Genomic DNA, 15,319 nt, shown 5'->3' with positions numbered 1-15,319 from the left:
CCCAGTCAAACGGGCTTAGAAACTGGCTGTGGTCTCTTGTCAACAAGTGGTGACAAGGGAAAAATGTGGGGTTGGCCCATCAAATTAAAATTTGAATTTCCATTTTATTACTGCAGTTCCTGGTAGTTTGGGATTAGTAGTTAGTAGTTAAAGCGTGTATTACTTCTATGCTGTACTATTGTAATTCGTTACAGGCTGTTTTAAAAGCTTCCTAAAAAGCCTTCAGCTGATCCAGAGTGCTGAGGTGTGAGTACTGAAAGGGACTAGAACAAGAGACCATATTTCTCCCATATTAGCTTCTCTTTATTGGCTCCCCATTAAATGCAGAATCAAATGTAAAATCCTTCTCCTGACAACATTATTTAAAAGTAGACTGGGAGGGAGTGCTTTTAGGTTCCAGGCTTTTCTTATGTGGAACCAGCTCCCCAGTTTAGATTCAGGAGACAGATACTCTCTCTACTATTAAGACCAGGCTTAAACCTTTCCTTTTTAAGATAAGATAAGATAAGATAGAACTTTATTAATCCCTCGGGTGGGTTCCTCTGGGAAATTCGATTTTTGATAACACTGGAACTGGTATTATGGGTGGATCAGTTAAAAAAATCCCTTAAAACCCTTGTTTAAAATCCCCTTTAACAGGAAGAAATCTTTGGTAGAACCGAAGCATAGTTTAAAATTACATCACTTGAATACACGAATATTCTTGATTCACTAGTAGTAGAAATAGTCTATGAGTTTCACTTTCTCAGAAAAAAGGTTACGTAAATTACAAGGTCACAATCTTAAGCCCACATTACATATTATTGTTAACATGGATGGTTTGAGACCGTCTGTGACAGCTGAGTTGTCATTCGTGTTATACTAGTCTGCTTGGAGCCTGGCCTCTCGTGATAGGTATAATATGTTGACCGTCCATGTTGAACATGCTCGCATGCTTATATTCTTGATAGCATAACATGATAAGAGAGAAACTCTGAGAATAGAAGTATAATCAGGCAAGAAATGTCTCAACTGTCCAAAATATCTCTTCATATGATAAAGTCATTAAGACATGGCTTAGAGCCATACCTTTCTGAGTACACCTGATCTCATCCGATCTCAGGAGAAAAGAAAGTTTGGGCCTAGTTAGGATTTCGATGGGAGACTCCCTGAGAATACCAGGTGCTGTTGGTTTGGACTTGAGTAGTAGCGTGGGTCACCTACCAATTGGAAAGGATCCCTGGCTCCTCCAAGTATGCATGTTCAAGTATTCCTGGGAAACATACTAAACCCGAAGTAGCTCCTGATACTTTCACTCAGTGGCTGCGTGTGAAAGTCTGTGGTATGAATATGTTACGCAAAGCAGCTAGGCGTACATAAAAGTGTTGTGTGAAATTATTATTATTATTATTATGAGTTATTATGATTATTTGAATGAATTCATTTTAACAGGAAGAAACCTTTGCCCAAAATTGGCCCCTCCCCGAGCCTGCCATGTCTCTTTTTAACAGTTGCCAAGTGCTTACTCATCTTTCCATCCATCCATTCGCTTCCGCTTATCCTTTTCAGGGTCGCGGGGGGTGCTGGAGCCTATCCCAGCTGTCATAGGGCGAGAGGCGGGGTACACCCTGGACAGGTCTTACTCATCTTTATGTTTGCATTTTAGGATGACAGTGTAATTACAGTCTTATCATCAGCAAGTGCAGCATGTTTGTTTTGTCACTGAAAGGTGATCTTTACAGGACATCTTTGTTTATATATATTTTAAATACCAAGTTCACACAAATAACACCGAACCCCAAATACTACTCCGTGAATGTCCACTGTGTGAATGTCTGTTTGAATATTAATTAAAGTACTTCACAGGTGTGTGAATGTATGTGTGTGTGATTGTGTGACTCTTGCCAAAATTGAGTAGAAAGCCACTATATAAGTACCAGTCCACTGACCATATTTGGCAAAAATTAATATGGGTGTAATTAAAAGTGTATAATGCTTAATAATGTTAAGAACAATGTTTTTTGGAAATGGATAATTTGCAGATTTTCCTTGTATTACTGCAGGGTCTTTACCTCACATCACCTTTGGTATGATTTTGTGCTATATAAATACAATTGCATTGAATAACCAGAAATTTTAGGTATTGACAGTATGGCTGTGAAAAGCGATGAATCCTAGACCTTGATTTTTCATTCACAAACTCAAAATGTGCATTTTTTCCTGTGCTTTTATTTATAGTTAAATACTTGACATTAAAACTAACTGCATACAAGTGCTCCTTTAAAAAATATTAGTATGCCTACATGCTAATGTAATTCTGTCAGGATGTGTCAGGATGTTAAACTCCTTCTGTGCCTGTTAGGATTCTTTATTATAGCCTCTAAGAGCTGCTTTTAAGCTGTGGACTTTCTGGCCTTAATGTTATCTCACTCAAACTGTTGAGCCATAACAGTTGAACCATGTCTCAGTGGGACAGCAAAAAAAATCAATTAGCCCATCAGGTCCAATTGGATTAATTAACCTGAGAGTTGGGATCAATTGAATCATCCATCTCCTGCTGAGGGAGGGTCCCCAAGGCAGCTAAAGACAGGGCACAGACCTTTTCTCTTGGGATTAAAGCCGGAGGTGAGGTTTGACTGGGAAGTCCCCCAGAGGGAATCTCATTATATATGAGCTAAGCAACTGGAATGCTTATCCGGTATTGAGAGAGGAAAGAAGCAGCCCTTTGTCTTTTGTCTCAACTGTCCAAGTGTGACTTCCTTCCAGGCAGTTGTAGCAGTGGTGCCAAAGAGTACATAGCAACTAAGCCTTGTTTACATATACTTCCAAAGGGTGCTTATGGTAGAGGAGATGTCAAATCCTCTGTTTACTATATTAACACTCCTGGTAACTAGATACTTACACATTTACAGTAAGTGCATGCTTATCAGCTGTGACTACCAATCGAGGTATTTAAACTCTCACAGCTTCGTGAATGTGTGTGAACAACAGAATTACACAATTGCTCTGAGCTCAGCTAAACACGGAAAGAAGAATGCAAATATCCAATGCATGTGGTCTGGTTTAAGCAGTGTTTTTTCTAGTTAACTCAACCTCCATGTTGAAAAAGAAGAAACATGAAATGTCTTTAGTTTTAGTCTTTGGTCAAATTAGTTAACCAAGCCTGAGGAGGCTTTGATGCATCTGTTTAGTAAGGCTTGGGAGGTCTGCATGACTGTGAGTCAACAGCCTTTACAAAATGTGATTGTGTTGTAATTTGGTATTACAAATTACTTTGTCAGCTCCTGACAAAGAACACCCTATTATAATGATTAAAAAGGCTAAAACACTGAAACTGATTAAAACAAAGCTAAGCTGAAATGAACAAACCCACTCTGGAAACAATTGAAAACTGATGGAAAATTACAAAACTAGCTAGAGTCAAGTCTGTGTGCCATCTGATTGTGCCAAAGTGTGAATACCTCAGTAAATAGCATGGTGCATTCAGTTAGTGAGTGTCATGTGTGGTTTCTTGTGTAAGCTCTCTTTCCTAAACTACACAGGTGCTATACATTTCTCCTGAAATCATGTGTGTAAGCAATTATACATGAAACAGAAGAAAAATATTATTATTGTTATTATTATTATTATTTTTTAAAAATCAGAATAACATAACATAACAATAAACATAAATATAAATATAAATACAACTGAAACATGACATTTAAAGTGTCACACATTATATCACTACTGTGTAGAGATCACCTTAAATTACCAAAAGTGACATCAAATATTAGCTTGGCAGCTGTGGCTACCCATCTGTTAATTGCAAGGTTAGTGGTTTAATTCCGTCCCAGCTTCTCCAGATGGCAAATTAATATTCTGATAATATTCTGCAACCCCTCCGCTTCTGAAGTGAACCGTGCTTTTGCCTAATATGAGAGAGTTTGGGCTGTCTGTGTCTAATTAGCGAGCTGCTGGAAAACTCTTTTGTAATAAGCAGAAGACTTCATTTCAAACTAGTAACTGATGTCCTTGCAGCTTGCCACCATATGTGTAAATGATGCTTTTATAAACACTCTGCGCCATGGGTTTAGATGAAAATGTATTAGGTGTAGCCATCTGTTTCCGAACCTCAGGGTGAGCGCAGTTGTTTTTGGGGCTCTTTATTGTTGAGGTAAATAAAAAATTTATTTTGGGAGTATTTTGTAAGTGACCGATTTGTGCCAAGGAAAGGATACTCCTGTTTGCGCTTTAGCATGAGTCAGCACTTCCTTTCCTTGTTATCTTTTGTGGTGGTAGAACTGGCAGAACTTGACACAACGGAAGCAACTTTTCCCCTTCAAACGGTGGACTCATGAGACACTGGTAATGTAAAACTCAAAAATGAAAACTAATGAGAGTCTCATATTCATGTACAGCAAAGAAAATAACAGGCTTACAGCGTTTATTAAACCGCCGCATTCAATATTTGTACTTGTGAAATATTTGAATCAGCTGCATTCAATCGGCTGCACTTAAATACACAAGAGTAATTCAATATGCATGTTTTTAATGAGACACAATGCTTCAAATCTATTGGCCCTCTCATTGACCCCCTGATGGCTTTCCAATGTGTGACTGACAAAGAGAAACATAATGAATTTATTTGACCTTTGATGATCCTTTGACGTAAAGTCAGAAAGGGGTAAAGCGGTGCCATGTTGTCTCTGACAAAGTGATATTGTTCCTAATGGGCTTCTTTTGTTTGTTCTTTTCTCTGCAGGTGTACCTTATCAATGTTACTTACTCAGACTCCACTTCCCATGTCATCTACAGAAGGTACAGCAAATTCTTTGACCTACAGGTACGTTACACTGCAACGACTACAAAATAATTTTACAGATTTAATTCATAGTTGCACAGGCAGTTGCCCAAAAGCTCAATGTTTTGTATTAAGAATGGTTCTAATATGTCTTATGTGTTGTTGTATTGCAACATTAAACTCCGCAAGGCCAGTTTGACCTTTCAGTCAATGTCTTTCTGTTCAGCTCCTGTTTAGTGAAAGGTCTTATTTAAGGCGACTGCATGGAAATAGGAAAATAGGGGAAATCCAGTCACCAGATGCAGGAAAAAACATGACCTCAGAATGCAGAATGCAGTATGGGGCAAACTTCTGAGGCTCTTCTACAGGATCCTGTAGCAGTAAAATACAAACCCAATTCCAAAAATGTTGGGAGGCTGTGTAAAATGTAAATTAAAAAAAAAAATCCAGTGATTTACAAATCTTATAAACTGGTATTTTTCTCAAAGTCTGTAAATGTTTGGGGACTGAGAACCGGTGTGTCTTTCCAATTATGCAAGGTCCCATTTTCTTAGGCATTAATGCACCCCCAAAACATTCTTTTAATGAAATTGTAAAATGTCTTAGTTTAAAATGTTTATATGTTTTCTATGCCCTGTTGTAAATAAAATAAGGGTTTATGAGTTTTGTGAAATCATTGCACTCTGTTTTCATTTAGATTCTACACAGCATCAACGTTTTGTTTTGGAAATGGGTGTTGTATCTGCCTTTTTGTATACTATAGTTTGTTTCTTAGAAAGAAAGTTAGAGTTAAACCCTAAATGAGTGCATTAAGTCCTTTTCTTGTAAAAGGCCGTCTGTGGACCTTCTCCAATGGCCCTCTCAAAGTGCAGTAAAGCACATTGGCTCTGGTGGGCTGGCTGTAGGAAACCCTTTGTTCTCTTGTCTCTTGCTAATAGCCAGGAAAAGTCTGCCCTGGTCTGTTTGACTGAAACAGACCTCCTCGCCTGTCTTTGTAAACATTAGTCTTGTGCATGGATCTCTGCTGCCAGGGTATGTTTGTCTGGTTGTGGTAATCATGAAGAACAACAGTCTGCAGCTGTCAATACAGAATGGTTAGGTTTAGGGCATTTGTCTGTATATATGTTGCATATAGTATGGATTGCTTAATACATTTTTAGAATTGAAGTCAGTAAGAATATTAAAGGACTATGCAGCTTAAGTAATGCAGTAAGGCCAGTCCCAAAATGCATTCGATTCAAAAGGGAGGCTCTTGTAGGTTGGGGGTTGTGGTAAAGAGCAATTTTGTCACCCTGACTTTAAAGATATAAGATAATAAGATAAGACAGCTATTGGATGCCTCAGAAGCAATAATTTGCAACAATAAAGGTTTCGTTGTCGTCTGAATTTTCAAATACTCAATTCTCAAATGAGTTTGAGCTTGTTTGTGTGTCTGCCAACTGACACCTACAGTCTTTTCCAAACTCTTCACAGTTGCTCTCTTTTCGTAGCACAATTGCGTGTTTTGTGTTCGCAAGAAGCTGAAAAGAGGGGGGCCAAATGTGACCATGATCTCATCAGATAACCATGAATTCAAGTTGAAAAGCTAAATAAGGTCACAGAACAAGAAACGCCTTTTTAATCAATTTTTCATACCGTGTCTAAAATCGTTTTAGTAATTTAAAGCTGGCTATATACAAATCATTGTCATCAACAAGCTGTTTGGCTGATTGTCTTTTTAAAGATGAAGTATTTTCTTTTACTGCCAATTTGACATCCAAAAATGCACTCACTGCTGAAGTTTCAAACCTCTCCAGCACACTTAAGATAGTTCATAACTGCTCCTTTGGGAAGCAGTTATCATAAATTACCAGGATCCCGTCACCTTTTTTATCTGATTCCTCCCCCCTTTGTCTTTTCTGCTGACGTAAAGTGAAGTGCACTCTTTGTAATGCATGTGCAGAGTTAAGCACATTGATTTCTTGGTTTAGAGACATTTGTTTCTACGCTAGAAGATTGCTGAGCCTGAATTTCATCAAGCACTGTTTCTGTTGTCAAAGGGAAATGTTATTGACCTGCACATGTTTGACGTGAGCAGATTTGGTCAGTGTGTCAAGCGAGTGTGGTCTCCCCCTCCACACACACCCTTAAACCACAGCGTATAGGTCGCATGGGTCACAGCATTCCACAGGGGGGATTGTGGCGTGTGCAAGCTGGCCTGGTTTCCTTTTGGACAGAAACCTCTCCAAAATCCCTTAGTTGTCATTATTTTGGGATTGAGTGACTAGGCCAGCAGTGAGCTCTACCCTGTCTACATTATAATTCCTCTGTCCTACATTCCTGACATGAATCAGGACTTTAAAAGCTTTGAAGGGTTATTTTTCTCCAACATTGGTATCACACATTCAGAACGGCCTTTATTTAAAGGTTATTTAAAATGATGCAGCAACAATTTAGCATTGTAATAGTGTAGCATAATGACAAGAGTTAGATCTTTTTTACCTTGGTTTTAACACCCCCCCCCCCCCCCCCCCCCCCCTCTCTCTCTCTCTCTTTAAGCTACATAACCAAGATTTCTCCTTGAAATTAGACCTGGAAGTGTAGCAGCTGTTAATGTAGTCCTATCCTGTTTGTTGTAATACTAAAAGCAGGAAGTGACAAGAACTGAGAAACACCTGGTAGGAAAAGACAAGGAGACACCTAAGACACAAATAAACTAAATGTGATCAAACTACATTACCCAGATTAACTACGTTAATGAGAACCAAAAGTAAGATGTGGAATTGGCAAAGGCACCATAATATGGTATAAAGCATTATTAAGGATGCACCATTTGGTATTTTAGAGCTATATTAGCAAGCCTGATTAATGACATGCATTTATAAACTGGATTTATAAGTCACACAGATATAGACCTTCTAATTAATAGCAAATTGCAAATAAGATACTTTATTTTACCTCGGTGAATAGCTCTTTGATGGGCTGTTGTTATGACTGACTACACAGCAAGCTTTGATATTTGTTAGATAATTTCTTTAAAAATGCACCATAAACACCATAAAACAGTCCGATGGTTCTATTCAGTGACTGTAGCTGTCTGAAGGCTTCACTTCTGGTGAACTAAAGCCTTCAGACAGCTACAGGCTACCGTTGCTATTGCTGGCACTCAAAGCAACCACACCTTTAGTAGTTTTGTATTTAATGATAGGCCATAATACAATAAAAACAACTTTGTTCAAATGGTTGTCATGAATGGCAGATTACTAAAGGAATGAGGAAGAAACCAAAACTTTTTCGGCAATGTACATTACCGAGTCTTTGGAAACCGACTGCCTTTTGGCATGAGCCTATTTTTTATTGTTTGAGAATGTTTAGTTTCTTTTAGGAAATTAGTAAGGGTATTACAATAAAAACACATAACTTTTTTTAAGCAGTTAACTGATAGTGTGTCATAGTATTGTAGAAATCCAGAGTCTGAATAAGCATGTCTTTCAAAACCTCATCAGGCAAATTTTATTTACTTTAGTTATTTTCCAAAGTTCACAAAAAATTGTTTCAGTTAAGTTTTAAAAAAAAGTCTCGTTTTTATTTTGAGTTAACTGAAATGTTTTTTTTTACATGTATTTTTAGTTTTGTAGTATAGTTTTGGTTAAACTATAAAAATCTTGTTCCACACCATCCGATTTTTCATCTGCAAGCTTGTAGTCATTTCATGTTGCTTCTTCTGGAGCAGGACTCGATGTTGCAGCAAGTTTACCCCATGATCAGCCGGTGCAATGCTCAGAGAAACTGCAAACCCAAGAGCTACAGTGGGGCAAAAAAGTATTTAGTCAGCCACCGATTGTGCAAGTTCCCCCACTTAAAATGATGACAGAGGTCAGTAATTTGCACCAGAGGTACACTTCAACTGTGAGAGACAGAATGTGAAAAAAAAATCCATGAATTCACATGGTAGGATTTGTAAAGAATTTATTCGTAAATTAGGGTGGAAAATAAGTATTTGGTCACCTCAAACAAGGAAAATCTCTGGCTCTCACAGACCTGTAACGTCTTCTGTAAGAAGCTTTTCTGTCCCCCACTCGTTACCTGTATGAATGGCACCTGTTTGAACTCATCATCTGTATAAAAGACACCTGTCCACAGCCTCAAACAGTCAGACTCCAAACTCCGCCATGGCCAAGACCAAAGAGCTTTCGAAGGACACCAGGAAAAGTATTGTAGACCTGCACCAGACTGGGAAGAGTGAATCTACAATAGGCAAGCAGCTTGGTGTGAAAAAATCAACTGTGGGAGCAATCATCAGAAAATGGAAGACATACAAGACCACTGATAATCTCCCTCGATCTGGGGCTCCACGCAAGATCTCATCCCGTGGGGTCAAAATGATCATGAGAACGGTGAGCAAAGATCCCAGAACCACACGGGGGGACCTGGTGAATGACCTGCAGAGAGCTGGGACCAAAGTAACAAAGGTCACCATCAGTAACACACTACAACGGCAGGGAATCAAATCCCGCAGTGCCAGACGTGTTCCGCTGCTGAAGCCAGTGCATGTCCAGGCCCGTCTGAAGTTTGCCAGAGAGCACATGGATGATACAGCAGAGGATTGGGAGAATGTCATGTGGTCAGATGAAACCAAAGTAGAACCTTTTGGTATTAACTCAACTCGTCGTGTTTGGAGGAAGAAGAATACTGAGTTGCATCCCAAGAACACCATACCTACTGTGAAGCATGGGGGTGGAAACATCATGCTATGGGGCTGTTTTTCTGCCAAGGGGACAGGACGACTGATCCGTGTTAAGGACAGAATGAATGGGGCCATGTATCGTGAGATTTTGAGCCAAAACCTCCTTCCATCAGTGAGAACTTTGAAGATGAAACGAGGCTGGGTCTTCCAACATGACAATGATCCAAAACACACCGCCCGGGCAACAAAGGAGTGGCTCCATAAGAAGCATTTGAAAGTCCTGGAGTGGCCTAGCCAGTCTCCAGACCTCAACCCCATAGAAAATCTGTGGCGGGAGTTGAAAGTCCGTGTTGCTCGGCGACAGCCCCAAAACATCACTGCTCTCGAGAAGATCTGCATGGAGGAATGGGCCAAAATACCAGCTACTGTGTGTGCAAACCTGGTAAAGACCTATAGTAAACGTTTGACCTCTGTTATTGCCAACAAAGGTTATGTTACAAAGTATTGAGTTGTATTTTTGTTATTGACCAAATACTTATTTTCCACCCTGATTTACGAATAAATTCTTTACAAATCCTACCATGTGGATTCATGGATTTTTTTTTCACATTCTGTCTCTCACAGTTGAAGTGTACCTCTGGTGCAAGTTACTGACCTCTGTCATCATTTTAGGTGGGGGAACTTGCACAATCGGTGGCTGACTAAATACTTTTTTGCCCCACTGTACATCTGAGACTCTATAGGCATCAAGTGCATTTTAAATGTTAAAGTTTACAACAGTGCAGTTAAAACAGGAACGCATATGAACAAGTTTGGCTTGTTCCAAAGAACTGTCAGGAGAAAGACTCTTTTGCTTTAAAGAATGTGAGCGCTTTGGTTTTGTCTTGGAAATGTGCATCCGAACAAACAGTAAGTCTTGTTGAACACTGTCCTGTGGACAGATGAGATCGTGATAACAAAACAAAGCATATCAGCACCTTAAATGACTGTCAAGCATGGTGAGGGAAGGGTGATTATTTGGGCTTGTTTTGAAGCCACAATGTGAGACGATCTGTCCAATAGCCAAAGCTTTATTGAAACTGGGTCCCACAATAGCACAATGATGCCAAGCAGCAAGAGAATGGTTGGAAAAGAAAAGAATCAAGGTGTTGCAGTGGTTCAGAAAAAGTCCAGACCTCAACCTTAAAATGTTGTGGCAGGACCTTAAGAGAACTATGCATGAACTGAAGCAACGTTGTAAAGAAGTGTGGGCCATTCCTCCAGAATCTTGTGAGAGACTGTCACATAGAAAATGATTTCTTTAAGTCATTGCTGCTTAATCATGGGGTGTTTCATAGGAATTTCTAGATTTCTTTGAAATATTTAATATGACTGTAGTAAATTGTTATTATTACTCTATCCAAAAGGGTGTTGCACCACGATCTCGCTGCAGTAGACAACTGCAAAGAAGATGTCAAAACACACCCCAGCAATGAAATCTGATTGTTTTCCCACTCAGACATTCCTATCTCAGAACAGTTTCTTTGTCTTCTGTTACAGCTCAGTGTCTGTGTCGGTTTCTTCTTCCTTTCTCCTGTGAGCTCAGTTATTTTTAAATGGCTCAAGAGATTATCATTACAGTTTACAGAAGCTATTTCTGTTTTTTTCCAGTCACCATAATTCACATCATTGTGACAAAATAAAGATATGTTTGATGATTGACTTTTTATTGCAGTTCCTTCCTCTGGTATTTATTCACAACACTGATTACCAAACAGTGTGGAAAGAGACAGGACATGTCATTACATCATAGCACCTGTTGCCTGATAGACATTCCCCAGTGTTAACGCTACAACTTAAATACACTGCAGTTTCCTGGGCAGAGCGTGGGATAGAAATATAGATTAATTACACCATCTCTGCTCCCCAAAGCCTCTGAATTAAAGGTAAACAAAATATGAGGAGTGTTTTCAATCAGATTTTTGTTCCAAACTGTCCCATGGAGCTGTGAGTGTAGCCACGTAGATCTCCAGTAGTGATGTCATCCTCACTCCCAAATGAAAAGCTGAGGCAGTTTCTTACAAGTGTTGAGTGAACACTCCTGTATTAGAGGGAGTACACAGCTACATCCAGCTGTAAGCCTGATAACATGATGAGCGTGTAGCTTTGTGTATCAAATAAACAATATGGTTGTTATAACTACTGGGATTTGGAGGAATTACAGCCTAGCCTGTAAAGTTATGTTATTGCCATAGCATCCTAAACTACACAGTCTGGTTTACATACATATTTGATGTCGTGCCTTCTCGGCATTAGACTGTAATCACCGTAAGATTAGGAATTTTACCATGGCTATGTGCAGGTGTGGTTAACCAGGACGATTCTTTATACTCTGCACTTTGCTTTGCCCTTAAAACACAATAATGATGACTGTCCATTTCAAAGGAAAACATTTCTTGTTAGCAGTCTGTAGTTTGGGGGAGAGGGGGGAACATGCTATACCCTGGGAGAAATTTTTAGATTCAGCAAAGCCAGCAGATTAAAGTGGAAACGAAAGAACCACAACATCAAACCAAACCACCTCTTGCTGCACAAGTCCTACAAACAACTCCCACAGACCCAGACAGACTGGATCCAACTTTAACCTCCAAGCCTGATTCTGTTTGTCCACCTGGTTTCTTTTTGGCTCAGTTTAAACTGAGACCTTTCCTTCTCCTCCCAGTTGAGTGTGCTTCAGCTTGATACTCACAGAATTTGCTGGTAAAGCACATCTGGAACAAGGCAAGGGAGGAAAAATTAAGGCGTGGTTACATCTACATCTTAAACCTGTTACTGTAAGATGCTCTCGTGTGAATACAAAGACGATACTACAGTTAAGGTCTATCATTTGTTTGACAAAGATATATTTTCCTTTTGAAAGTACCACATCACAATGGATTTTTTAAATCAGGCAGTCAGCATGCGATGAAAGTTCAGACAGTCAGCTTTCTTTTATTCAAGGGTTTTTACATGCATTTTGCATTAACTGTTTAGAACTGTTAAGGTTAGTACACCCATTTTATACCCAGAGGCTCAAACGCAATTGGACAGTTGACTGACCAGTAGTTTCCTGGCCAAGTGAGGCCTGTTCCATTGTTATTTGGAGGCAAAGGAATTTATGGGCTTTGTATTTATGGCTTTCCACTGTAATTTAAAATATGAGGTCGGTGCAAGTGAAGGAGCCCATCGTTTGGCTGAAAAACAAAAATAAACCTTTCAGAAAGATGGCAAAAACTTTGAGTGGCCAAGTCAACAGTCTGGTGCATTATTTAAAGAATGAATAAAGCTGCCAACTCAGCAGCACCAAAAGGCCTGAAAGACCATAGAGGACAGCTAAAGTGCATGTTGACAGAATTATTTCCATGGTTTAGAAAAACAACTTTAGAACATGTAACCAAGTCAAGAAATCAAGATGGTAGGTGTATCATTGTCTGCAAAGTCTGCAATCAAGAGACGCCTTCACGAATGTTTACAATAAGGTGTAAACAACTGGTTACGCTCAAGAACAAGAGAGCCAGATTAGACGTTGCCAGAAAATAAACATAAAAGAGCCTGCACTGCTTTAGACCCATGAAACCAAGGTTAACTTGTACCAAAGTAAATGATGGCAAGACAAAAGTATGGAGAAGGAAAGAAACAGCTCACGATATCATCTGTCAAAAATGGTGGAGAAATAAGACATTGCCATATATGGTTCCCACTACGTTCACTGATGATGTGACTGCCAATAGAAGCAGCAGGGTGAATTCTGAAGTGTACAGGGATATACTCTGTGCTCAGTTTCAGCCATATGGTGCAAAAGCAAAAGCAGCCCAAAAGTGGCCAGATTCAGCCAGTGATACGATCTCAACCCAGATGAACATGTTTTTCAGTAAATGCAAAACCAAAGGGAAATATCCACAAACAGGAACTCCAGGTGGCTGGAGAAAAAGCCTGGCAGAGTATAAAGAAGAACCCACATTTACTGGGGTAGACTGGGGTAGACTTCAGGCAGGAGATTTTCATCCAGGTTTTAAAAACATTCCTTTTTGTGCCTCTGGAGATTTGGGACTGGGTTTAAAAAGCGTTGCAGTTTTTTAAATATTTAATGTAAACTTCTTATTGAAACCCTTTGAATTAAAGCCAAATGCCTACACTTCAATCACATACTTACTGGTTAATTTAAAATTCACTGTGGTAGTGTAAACAGGCAAAATAACAAAAACCATGTCCTTCTGCGGCAAAATACATACCTACTCTTGTTTGTAGTATGTAACACACATGCAATGCATGTTTGTTTGTTTTTTAGCACTCATCAAAACTTCACCAAATACAAAATATGCGTATCCAAGGAGAATCATGTTGAAACTGTTAGGGACAGCTACCCTCAGAAGGAAATCTTCACTGTAAAACAGTTGTTTTTCATTGTTTAGCTCTGTTTCGCTCCCTGCTTAATCTCTTGAGAGATTGATGCTGTAAATAGACATACAGTGGGGCAAAAAGGTATTTAGTCAGCCACCGATTGTGCAAGTTCCCCCACTTAAAATGATGACAGAGGTCAGTAATTTGCACCAGAGGTACACTTCAACTGTGAGAGACAGAATGTGAAAAAAAAATCCATGAACCCACATGGTAGGATTTGTAAAGAATTTATTCGTAAATCAGGGTGGAAAATAAGTATTTGGTCAATAACAAAAATACAACTCAATACTTTGTAACATAACCTTTGTTGGCAATAACAGAGGTCAAACGTTTACTATAGGTCTTTACCAGGTTTGCACACACAGTAGCTGGTATTTTGGCCCATTCCTCCATGCAGATCTTCTCGAGAGCAGTGATGTTTTGGGGCTGTCGCCGAGCAACACGGACTTTCAACTCCCGCCACAGATTTTCTATGGGGTTGAGGTCTGGAGACTGGCTAGGCCACTCCAGGACTTTCAAATGCTTCTTACGGAGCCACTCCTTTGTTGCCCGGGCGGTGTGTTTTGGATCATTGTCATGTTGGAAGACCCAGCCTCGTTTCATCTTCAAAGTTCTCACTGATGGAAGGAGGTTTTGGCTCAAAATCTCACGATACATGGCCCCATTCATTCTGTCCTTAACACGGATCAGTCGTCCTGTCCCCTTGGCAGAAAAACAGCCCCATAGCATGATGTTTCCACCCCCATGCTTCACAGTAGGTATGGTGTTCTTGGGATGCAACTCAGTATTCTTCTTCCTCCAAACACGACGAGTTGAGTTTATACCAAAAGGTTCTACTTTGGTTTCATCTGACCACATGACATTCTCCCAATCCTCTGCTGTATCATCCATGTGCTCTCTGGCAAACTTCAGACGGGCCTGGACATGCACTGGCTTCAGCAGCGGAACACGTCTGGCACTGCGGGATTTGATTCCCTGCCGTTGTAGTGTGTTACTGATGGTGACCTTTGTTACTTTGGTCCCAGCTCTCTGCAGGTCATTCACCAGGTCCCCCCGTGTGGTTCTGGGATCTTTGCTCACCGTTCTCATGATCATTTTGACCCCACGGGATGAGATCTTGCGTGGAGCCCCAGATCGAGGGAGATTATCAGTGGTCTTGTATGTCTTCCATTTTCTGATGATTGCTCCCACAGTTGATTTTTTCACACCAAGCTGCTTGCCTATTGTAAATTCACTCTTCCCAGTCTGGTGCAGGTCTACAATACTTTTCCTGGTGTCCTTCGAAAGCTCTTTGGTCTTGGCCATGGCGGAGTTTGGAGTCTGACTGTTTGAGGCTGTGGACAGGTGTCTTTTATACAGATGATGAGTTCAAACAGGTGCCATTCATACAGGTAACGAGTGGGGGACAGAAAAGCTTCTTACAGAAGACGTTACAGGTCTGTGAGAGCCAGAGATTTTCCTTGTTTGAGGTG

The 15,319-nt window shown here is 39.9% G+C and overlaps 1 protein-coding gene across 2 annotated transcripts in view; it reads left to right on the top strand.

The window, feature by feature from the left end:
- Positions 1 to 15,319, top strand: part of LOC147316095 (SH3 and PX domain-containing protein 2A-like) — a 62,586-nt gene that overhangs the window by 5,823 nt on the left and 41,444 nt on the right. For both annotated transcript variants that reach the window (XM_086259293.1, XM_086259292.1), the window contains exon 2: positions 4,724 to 4,804. In XM_086259293.1, the coding sequence (XP_086115419.1) occupies positions 4,724 to 4,804 (81 nt within the window). The remainder of the gene's footprint in view (positions 1 to 4,723; positions 4,805 to 15,319) is intronic.

The sequence above is a fragment of the Aulonocara sp. 'chitande type north' Nkhata Bay genome, linkage group LG13, assembly GCF_057382095.1.
Source record: "Aulonocara sp. 'chitande type north' Nkhata Bay isolate Kocher_YH1m ecotype deep benthic linkage group LG13, A_spYH_male_GT1.1, whole genome shotgun sequence".
Lineage (NCBI taxonomy): Eukaryota > Metazoa > Chordata > Actinopteri > Cichliformes > Cichlidae > Aulonocara > Aulonocara sp. 'chitande type north' Nkhata Bay.
This window is presented reverse-complemented; position numbering and strand designations above follow the sequence as displayed.